The sequence below is a fragment of the Poromitra crassiceps genome (genome assembly GCF_964638095.1).
Source record: "Poromitra crassiceps genome assembly, chromosome: 1".
Lineage (NCBI taxonomy): Eukaryota > Metazoa > Chordata > Actinopteri > Beryciformes > Melamphaidae > Poromitra > Poromitra crassiceps.
This window is the reverse complement of record NC_139623.1, coordinates 29,361,154-29,372,051: the sequence shown is the minus strand read 5'-3', so window position 1 is coordinate 29,372,051 and position 10,898 is coordinate 29,361,154. Positions and strand designations below refer to the sequence as shown.

General features: G+C 41.7%; 1 protein-coding gene across 2 annotated transcripts in view; it reads right to left on the bottom strand.

Annotated features, from left to right (window-relative positions):
- Positions 1 to 568: 568 nt before the first annotated feature.
- Positions 569 to 10,898, bottom strand: part of thoc2 (THO complex 2) — a 90,300-nt gene continuing 79,970 nt past the window's right edge. Inside the window, exons 34-39 of one of the 2 annotated variants that reach the window (XM_083637509.1) lie at positions 8,187 to 8,321; positions 3,989 to 4,055; positions 3,736 to 3,881; positions 3,428 to 3,504; positions 1,578 to 1,625; positions 569 to 1,466 (exon numbers count right to left, since the gene is read on the bottom strand). In XM_083637509.1, the coding sequence (XP_083493635.1) occupies positions 1,598 to 1,625; positions 3,428 to 3,504; positions 3,736 to 3,881; positions 3,989 to 4,055; positions 8,187 to 8,321 (453 nt within the window). In that variant the 3' untranslated portion in view covers positions 569 to 1,466; positions 1,578 to 1,597. The remainder of the gene's footprint in view (positions 1,467 to 1,577; positions 1,626 to 3,427; positions 3,505 to 3,735; positions 3,882 to 3,988; positions 4,056 to 8,186; positions 8,322 to 10,898) is intronic. The other variant, XM_083637510.1, reaches the window with a different exon arrangement.

The window sequence follows — 10,898 nt, the reverse complement described above, 5'->3', positions numbered from 1 at the left end:
TACACGAATCCACCCCCCCCCCCCCAAAAACATATATCAGTTGTATTGGGTCAACATGCTACACTACACAAATCCCCCCAAACATATTTCAGTTGTGTTGGGTCAACATGCTACACTACACAAATCCCCCCCAAACATGTGTCAGTTGTGTTGGGTCAACAGGAGTGCATGCCTAGGGATGGGACAATATCAAAATGTATCACAATATAAAAAAGTGACAATTGTGAAGCAGAAAAATGAATCACTAGTAGGCCTAACCACAAGTAACGGTTTGCCCATCACAGTTTCACAAGTTCTCCATCCAAATTATATTATTTAAACTTTGCAATGACATTTTTTAATTGTTTGCATTCTAGCAAGGCAATGTCACTGCTAAAAAGATTAGTGGTACAGAACAAAACAAAAGGAAAAACAAATCTGCAGTCAGAATTTGTCATTGAACTATTTATTACATTATATTGCAATTGTATCAAATCATATCGTGAAGCATATCATCCCGTCCCTAGTGCCCATCCAGCCAAGTGTATGAGGTTCCTTTTCAACACAATAAAATCCTACAAAATCCAACAAGTATGGGACTTGAGAGGAAGAAAGTAGAATAAGAGACAATATCAAAGTGACACACTAGGAAAACTATTATTTATTGGTTTACAAAAAAGCATACACTCGTTGAGTACAGCAGATAAAAACTCCAAAAAATCATTTCGAAACAGTTGTATTTGGAGTACAGAACTTTAGAACTTTTTTGTTTGTTTGAATTTTCTTTACAATTCTATATTTGCATCAAGGGAGAACTGGCATCTTATAAATTATGTAAAAACCTGATAACACATGATCACAAAAGGACATTGTGAGGGACATAAAAAAAAAAAGGAAAAGAAAGAAATAACATGACGTGACTTTCATGTTACCCTCTTTATTATTGTACACATAATATACAAACTGGTCCTTTGTATTTTACTCACCTATGCCTAAATTCTTACTTGGATTAAAAGGTAGAGAGAAATAAATAGAGAAGTAACTCTAAAGGATATGAGGTAAGTGAATATGGAAAGCTTGTTAACGCCAATAAAACAGGCAAAAGCAAAGCCTGACATACCAAAAGAAAAATAAATGATAATTCAAGCATGAGATTATTGAATCCATGACCAGGTGCTAACCAAAAGACCATTTTAATACAGTAACCACGTTTTCTTATTTGAATAACATTCCGTGACTTGTGACTTGAACAGCACATTGTGCCCATATTGAATGGTGTTACAAAAAAAAATCAGCTGGTTTACTGAAAAAACAACATTGAAATGAAAAATAAAGAGGCGATCTGAGAGTTGAGATACTACAACTAACATCACTTGCGAGCAGTATACCAAAAACAACACAGGCAGAAATGAGAGTACTAGTTAACAACATGGTACAGACAGGGTTACAGGTGACTTGCGGGTAAAAGCACAGCTTCTCCAGTTCTGCTGCAGGCCAGATGGATCGGGGGAGGGAGGAAAGAAGATACAGTATATAAAATATTGACCTCACTGTCGCCTCAGTTACAGTTACTTACAAATAACAAGATCACATCTTACCTTCACTGCTTTAGTGCACATTATCTGTGCTTGTCGGAGGATTTATGAGTGTGAGCGTTAAGGGAAAAAGAAAAATTCAAAAAAACTAAAAGCAAGCATAGATGATGAGCATTGGAGAGCAGTGTCAAAGCCATGTGTACCATCTACCTTGTTTCACTTGAAATATGGCATAAGGAATGACATCACCTGGAAATGTCATTTCAGCTCAACTTTAAAACTAGTTAGTATTTGACAACAGTTTTTCAAATTGAATTAAAAAATACCAACCCTCAAATAATGTTTTCAATTTTCAATGTCTTCCCTTCCCAATCAATATGTACTATACATACTGTTTTGTTTTTAATCTATCATGTATCTATCATGTTTTTTGATGTGCAATAAACTAAACTAAACTAAACTAAAGTTTGCCATTTCCATTAATAGCAAGTAATGACAGATTAGTCATACTTGTGAATAGTGGCAGTGTGCATATACAACTCATGTGACTAAAATTCAAATTTCAACATTAAATTAATGCAAAACTGCACTAGAGATTTTTGAGATGCACTGGCCCTTTAAAAGTCCCACTGAAATTATATAATGCAAGTTAAAGGGTGTCCAATCAGGTTAGTGCACTGATCATTTAACGTTTAAAAATGATAATTCCAGGTTGTCCGCGTAATGTAGTGGTAGATTCCCTCCCTACCAACGCGAGGGGCGCAGGTTGGTGTCCTCGTGTTACCTGGTCGGGTGTCCGTGCAGGCACGATTGGCTGGTGTCTGGGGGTGGGAAGCCGGATTGAGGGTATTTGTCCTGGTCGCTGCACTAGTGCCTCTTCTGGTCAGTTGGGGCACCTGTTCGGGGGAAGGGAACTCGTGGGAATAGCGTGATCCTCCCACGGGTGATGCTCCCGCTGTCAGGTGAAAAGAAGCGGCTGGCTACTGAGCATGTCGCAGAGGAAGCATGGTGCTAGTCTACAGCTCTCCCCAGATCGGCAGAGGGCGGAGCAGTGACGGGGGAAATTGGCCAAGTACAATTGGGGAGAAAATGGGGGGGAAATCGGGGGGGAACGATAATTCCAGTGTGATTGTTTTTTTCCTCATTTCCTGCATTCACTTATCAAATATAAATTTGCAATTTTTTCCTCATCTTGTTTTTCAAAGTATTATTATTTTTTTAAATAAATGCCGTCTAAACATTATGAGGTACTCCCAGTAAAAAGGGGGGCAATTTTAAGCTGCAATTGTGTAAAATCTAGGTTTATTTGAGGCACTTTGCTTTGGTTGGTAAACAGGCCGTGCATGTAGAAACTGTCACAATTAACATTAAAGGGATAGAAAATATAAATAAATAAAAAATCGCACTGGAACTGTCCTGGGGGATTAAGTTAGCCTATAGTCAAATGTTAAAATTTGGCAAATCAAATGGATGTAGGCAGAGGCTTTATGTACTAATTGTGTATACATCAGGCTTGCCTCTCAATGCAATACAGCATCCCTTGCGAGTTTGGCCGTTATTGCATCAAAGTGTGTTTAATACACAGAATGCATAAAAATGGAAACGATTATTTGATTTTTATGGAAAGAGCAAAGTGGAAAACCTCCTCTGCCCTTTACTAAATGTTAACGGCTCACCACATCTCATCTCCTGTGCCCCCCTCACTTTTACTTCTCTCACGATTCCGACTCTCAAAGATGACAAGATTACAGTACTCTCCTTACAAATACCAAACTAGTGACTACAAACTTGGTTTAAGTGAAATAGTTGGGCTTTTAACCCCAAGTCAGCCTACACATTAAAATATTCAGTCTGAATAGTACAAACAACCCACAGCTCTGATCTAGCTGTCAACTCCATACGTTTAAGGATATTGCTTTTTCTCCTCCTTTCCACCACTGCTTTCCCTCTTCTCTTTCTTCTCGGATTTATCTTTATCGTGCCTGGACTCCTGCAGCACAGCAAGGAAAGGGGAAATGTTGATTAAACAGTGTTGGCAGGGGGAAAAGCACAATGAGACCAGTAATAACAAAGATACTGTACATGTAAAACTAGCAGCAGAACATGGTAAACAAAAGACGCAGCCCCCTATGATAGACCTTCATGTTACATGGATATGATCGTCTAAACAGACAGGGAGAGGTACTGTGACTTGTGCCAATGAGCAGCAGTTTAGTTTGACCTTTTTGCCTCCGGAGGAAGTTCTCTCAGGTTTCACAGACTCTGCCTTCTCTTTGCTGGAAGATTTTGATCTTTTGCTCTTCTCTTTTTCGGCTGACAGCGGGGAGTCAGAGGAAGGACTGGTGCTCTTGCTGTTTTTGGAGTTGCCTGGGGAGAGAGAATTAGGTTAATTTCAAAGTGTATCAGTGTGCACTGCTGCATGCTGGCAATACATGGCTAACGTCTGACGTGAGATTTGTCGAGGCCAAACTTACTGGTTCCATTCTCGTCCTTTCTGCGTTTAGGCTCTTGGCTCATCTCACGTTCGCTGACAGCATGGTCCTGAAAGACAAACGAGGTAACGCTAGGCTATTAGAACAACATAATAATGTTTTTGTCCACTCCATGGACCCCTAAGCCTTCTCAGAAAATGCAGACGCTGGTTAATACGAGAAGATACAAATAATGTCATAATGGGGCGCACACAAACACACAAGGAGGCATTGTGACATCACTGAAGCATTTATGAGCAACAGACACACAGGCCAATAGGGCAAGCGAGGCAGCGGCCAAGCCTAGGCAGCACGCGAGATGCCTAGTGACTTTAAAAAGCCCATCCCCTGATTCTCTGTGATAATGAGCACTAAAATGACGATGATTATTAATGTGTACTAAAATGACAATGATAACTAATGTGCACTAAAGTGACAACGATAACTAATGTGCAACTATGTGCTTTTGTAATGGTCTAATGATCAGCTCAAAGCTACATAGAAAAGGCAGATTTTTAAAAGAGAATGCTAGTGAAAAAAATATATATAATAAAAAAAAAACATGATAGAAAACAGTAAAGCATGACAAGGTAGTTTCTAGCTTGTTTTGAACTGTGGAATCAGGGAATAAATTGCATCTGCTTTGTCACCCTCATGCTCTAGAAACACACACGCATGTATGCATGAACATACACACACCGAGCCAAGGTATCCATCTTGTAGTTCTGTATTTCATTATGCTTAAAATACACTACAAGAGTTTCTCTCCGATTTTACATAAGATTTCCAGTTGGGCTCAGTCTGTCTTTGTTGACTCTAGTCTGCAGTTGTTGTGGGCAGTAGTTGTGCCAATTAGCAGCAAAATCTGTTAGTGTATTATGGGTACAGATTTCTAATCGTCAAGTGTAAACTGCCTCCCGACGCCAGTCAGAGCCACAACGATTATATCAAACATGTTTGAATTTCTCGCGTTGAGTCGGGTAGTGTAAACTAGTCCAACGACCCGACTCAACTCAACTCACACGTGCATGTGGAATCCCGTCAATATCCAATGAAAAACTAGGAGGCAATGAGCCAATAGCTGTCAAATAGCTAGTCTTCATACAATAGATATTTCTGACACCAAGGCACACGTGAATAATAGAGGAAAGCATCAAAGGATGCTAGTATGCCGGTTGCTCACAGTTAAGTCAGAAAGAATAAAACCGAAACCTCCCGTTACAAATTTCAAAATAAAAGCATACCATTACAACAGTTTTGTGTGTGTGATCCGAAATACCCCAAGTACCAAAGAGGAAATAAAGAATACATTTGCATAGAAACCTGTTTTAAATTAACGTAATGTTGTGGCTTCGAAAAGTAAATTTTAACTCGTAGTGAGTCGTGCAGTAATACATTGGCGCTTTTACTTTTAAACTAAAATTGTCTAAATTGTCACTTCAGTTTGCTGGTTATTTGTGTTGTGGGTTCAAGACACCGTCTTCTTACTTGAAAGACGTGAGTTTTCTGGGCGCACAGTCGGGTAGTGTATTTTGATCTGTGATTCCAGTCGTGTCATGTATTTCAGTGAGTTTTTCAGTTGTGATAAACAATCTTAATGAAAAAGTGGTGTAGTATAAACTCCACAGTATTTTCATAATCAGTTAAGATTTCAAAGTCGTCTAGTGTATCTAGGCTATTAGATGACACTTTTTACTCCATTAAAGATACGAGCTCCCCCCCACCCCACGAAAAAAATCATAATCAGTCACCAGAATCGGTTTGTGTTTTTTTTTGCGTCTGGGTAGTGCGGAGGTAAAAGCACTCGCCTACCACGCTATCCGCAGATCCCCCCTTCCAAAAGAAAATAAAAAAATTATAAAAAATATTTTTTTATAAAAAAAAAATATATATATATCCACCTTATTTCGAGATGCCATGATGCCTTATGGGTGCTTCTTCCGATGTAATCCTCCAACCCCCCCCCCCGGCGCATCAAGCTTGGCAAAGATCTCGTCAATAAATATCCAGAATTGTTCAAAGAGCAACAGAAATAGTGGATGTGATAGATAAAATTATTACATTCCCTCAAATAAATCGTCAAACGAGTATTTATTGTGGCAAGCAACTTTTTTCCCCCAGCGTCGGAGTTTTAACGAGGAAATGCGCCAGCTGCAACAATCAGTCACGTTCTGAACCGGACCTTGCACCCATAATTATTTTACAGCGGGGCATTCAAAAATAAGGTGGATAAATAAATATATATATATACTAGGGATGTCACAATATATCGTCCCACAATATATCGCGATATCAAAACGTGACAATATGTATCGTTGAGATGAAATCTCATCGTGAGAAAAAGAAGCTGAACATGGTGGCACTGATCTGCATCTGATTGCATGCTCGCTCTCCTTTTCATTGCTTTGTTTGAACAGACGAGGGACGTTACAGACACGGAGTATGAAAATGGTGAATTTACTCAAATTAGCGTGGAGGATGCCCCCTTAACTTACAAATCGATCACAAAAAAATATTGTTAAAATATCGTATCGTTATCATGAACCCAATATCGTGTGTTGTATCGTATCGTGAACTGAGTATCGTGACACCCCTAATATATACACATACATATACATTATGTATATACACAAGAATACAAGTGAAGCCTGAAAAGATCTTAATGTTGGTCTCGACCTAGTTTCAAGATGAAGACCAGACATGCTACCTCATATCATATCACAATAGGCATCAGCTCCTAGCCTAAGGCAAGCGTAATCCTAGTGTGACGTCCGCTGTGACGTGTGTCTCATCACCCCATCCTCAACAGCCAATCAGCCCCTGAACTTGCCAATATGACGTTGGTAATGTCGTCAATGCCGAGGCTACGACGTGGCAGTACTTATAGCCATGCTCAGCTTGTCATCGTCCTCTTTCCCTGATCCTTCTCCTCCATGGTCGCTGTACCTGGGTTGATCGCATCCCATTCTCTGAAGCTGTGTTTCACCCCACCCACCTCCCCAGTCCACCACCAATATCTTGACTCCTGAAGAATCCACTACGGGGGGGGGGGATTCTATATCCTAGTCCGAGCAGATGCCCTCCTCTCTCACCTCAAGAAGAGAGGCATCTTACCACGGAGTCATTACGCCAAAGAACTAGTTGACATGCTGCCATGCCACAGAATTAGTTGCCAGAATTAGTTGCCATGCCATAGATCTTATCGCCATGCCATTCGCGAATAAAGCTTGCTTGTTAAAGGAGAATTTCGTTTTTTTTTAACCTGGACCCCTCTCCTCACATTAATTACAGTGCACGGTGGCTCAGTGGTAGAGCTGTCGCCTCACAGTCAGAAGGTCCTGAGTTCGATTCTCGTCTGGGACACTGTGGGCGCTGTGGTTGTGTTCCCCCCCATATCTTCAGTGCCTACTGCCCAGGTGGGGTATCTCGCCGTAAGGGCCTTTCTCTCTGTGTGGAGTTTGCATGTTCTCCCCGTGCTCCCCCAGGGGGTTCCTCCGTATATAACCCCCCCACTAAAAACATGCAGAAGATCAGATCGTCATCGTCATCCTACCAGTGACGACAACATCCGAAGTTGGTCCCCGGGCGCTGTACGAGAAAGCGACCACTGCTCCTGGCCTGCCCCCCGGAGGAAAGGACATGCCTGGATGGGTTAAATGCAGAGGACACTTTTCACCGGCCACCGTCAGCATGAGTGTGTTGTGGCCGCATGCATGTGTTGTGGTGTTCGTGTGACAATAAAAGACGGGGCTTGTCCCGTTACGAGAGTTTTTTATGATCTGACGACTCACCCAGCGATCTCCGCAGCGTTTCTGGCCGTCCTAGCATTGTTTTGAGATCAATAGCGTCCAAGCCAGTCCTAAAATGGAGCTCCGAGGGGGCCAAGTGGCAGCCTGTCTTTCCTGCATCTAAATAGCCAGTTTTATTCCCGTTTTCGCCACATATCGTCATAATCTCATCCCACAACAATCACCAGATGGGTCCAGGTTAAAAAAAAACGAAATTCTCCTTTAATTCTACCCTCTGGTCTCTCATGATTGAAATGCTGGTGGTGTCTACAGATGGCTGAGGCAGCTAGAGTCAACAGCTGAACACTCAATCTAACTCTGAGGTACAAATGTGCAAATAAATTCCCAAAGATGTGCTTCTCAAGACTCAAACACAGAGTTCACAAAGTGCTCTGGTCTTTCCAAACACTCACTCTCTTCCTTTCTTTCCGGTCCTTTTCTTCCTTCTTCTCTTTGTTGGATCGGCCTTGTGTGTTCTCTGACTCTTTCTTGTCCGTCTCCCTCTCTCTGCTCTTGGACCGGGCAACTGAATTGTAGGTGATGTGGTGCTGTGAAGACAATTATATATAAACACAACAAAAACAAAAAACAGATTAAGATTTTCAATGTAGTCAGTCGTAGGGTGCCTGTGCCCGGTGTCTTCCACGTAGTGCAGAATTAACCCACAAGGCCACAGCAAAATACACATCTTGCATTATAAACCAGATTAGCAAAGAAAGTGAGTGATCATACACAACAGACTATTCTCTCAGATATTTAAATATATGAGGGGGGCACTACATGTGGATGTGACAAACTAATAAACTATATATATATAAAAAAGTACATACAAGCAAATTTAAATGTAAATAAGCAATGCTCTGACTTGGAATCTTACAACCAATACAGATCAGGATAATTGAAGCCATTTTCAACCTGGTCCATAATTTACTAGGTTTTGCCATCCTGCCGATCGATCCTGATCAACATTATGTAAATTACTTCACTGTACAGTTACAATATTTGTACCTGCAGTTGGCAGGGATCGCTGCTCTCCGATGCAATCTTACCGGGCCGATGAAAACTCAAACAGGCAAACCAAAAAGTGATTAAACACAATAGCACTCACAGTGCAGTTAGACATATTTCTTTGTCATCGCTCAGTTAAAAAAAAATATAGTTTTGTGATTTTTTTTAATCCCATTTGTATCCCCCATTAGTGCCAATTTAATTTATTTATCCTGGTTGCTGCTCCACCCTCTGCCGATCTGGGGAGAGCCGAAACTGGCTCCATGCTTCCTCCGAGACATGGGCAGTTAGCCAGCCGCTTCTTTTCACCTGACAGGGGAAGCTTCACCGGTAGGACATAGCACGTGGGAGGTTCACGCTATTCCAACCAGTTCCCCTCCCTCCGAACAGGCGCCAACGACCAGAGGAGGCACCACATTAGCAACCAGGATATTGCATGTTTTGGTGAGGGGTTCCTATATGAAGGGAACGCCCAGGGGGCATGGGGAGAACATGCAAACTCCACACAGAAAGGCCCTTTTGACGACCCCACCCGGGCGGTGGGCACTCGAGGACATGCGGACGGGCACGCATTCCTTCAGCGCTCACAGCGTCCAAGATGAGAATCGAACCCAGGACCTTCTAGCTGTGAGGCGACAGCTCTACCACTGAGGCACCATGCCCCCCCCAGTTAATTTTTTTTATATTTAATTTAACCTTTATTTATACAGGGGGAGTCTCATAATAATAATAATGATTTTTGTCCTCGTGAATGAACTTCCATGTTTACTCTGTTGGCTCGGCTGCCGGTCTTCTGTGGTGTTCAAGTCACATCTGAATAAATGGAAGAACAGGATTCTGTTGCTTCAGCTTGAATATATTGTTTACTACTTGTTTTAATCATTGGAGCTCCTACATCCAAAATCGCAGCATTAGGCCGTGTGTCCATCTAGTGTCTTTTTCCGACCGTTAAACGCTGGAAGTACGCTGGGAGCACTGATCTCAGCGCACAATATGCAAGGAAGCAGTCTGAAAGTAACGTTAGTTCAGTGCGGTAGCTAGCTTGATAGCTGACAGCTAACATTAGCTAGCAACACACATACAGTGATTTAGCTCAACACTTACCAGAAATATTAAGTGTCTAGCCAAACTGCTCCCACAAATGAGCCTTTCTGTCTCTGTTGCGATAGTTTCTACATATGATTAGTTGCCAGAAAAGGAGAACCCGACACCAGCGTCTTTCTGAAAAGTTAAAATATTTTCAGCTGGGAGCCGGCGCATAAAAACGCCGGAGCGCTGTGAAAATAGACGCTGGGCGCAGCGCACTTTCTCTAGACGTCCGTGTGCGCCCGCATACGCTCGCTCCTCATTGGAAACAACTGAAAAAAGACGCCGGAGCTGATGAAAAGACGCTAGGTCGACACAGGCCCTAAGAATACCTGAATGTACTTGCCAACTTTCTATGCTAGTGAAAATAACATAATTTCAGCACATGGATAACCAGGACATTGGATGCCATGTGGATGTTATTGTGTTGAAAATAACTGGTTTTGAGTTTCCGTTGGGCCAGTGCGACTGTACTGGAAAGTAGTGGTCCCTGCAATCACAGACCGAGAGATGCATAGAACTCTATCTACAGTGACAAACCTTTGAACAGGATCAATCGGTATGACAGCAAAAAAAGTTGAAAATAACTTGTGGAAACTTGTCCACTTATACTTTCCACACTACATTTTGGACACATTTCCATTTTTTCCTGCAAGAATGCAAACAAACTGGATGTTTAAATAAAAAATATGATCCAAAGCTGATAGATCCTATCTGGTGAATGTTGTTTGACAGAAGCTGATGCAATGCAACACCGTGCTTTGTGGTTACTACATGAGGCAAACTGGTCACTGGCAGTTTCCTGATTCCAAATATCAGCGGCTAATTGATGGGAAGATCTTTGAGAATGCCATTTAAATCATTCACTTGTTGTACCTACAGCCTCCATATTCAATCTGGACAACGTCAACAAAACTCTACAGATAAATACCATGACAGAAGGAGAGCTCTTTTTTTTTTTACCCACCCAGCCTCCACTTCGCCAAATTGCTCGTTTGGTGATTCGTTGGTGTTTATGTCACAGTGTTTCT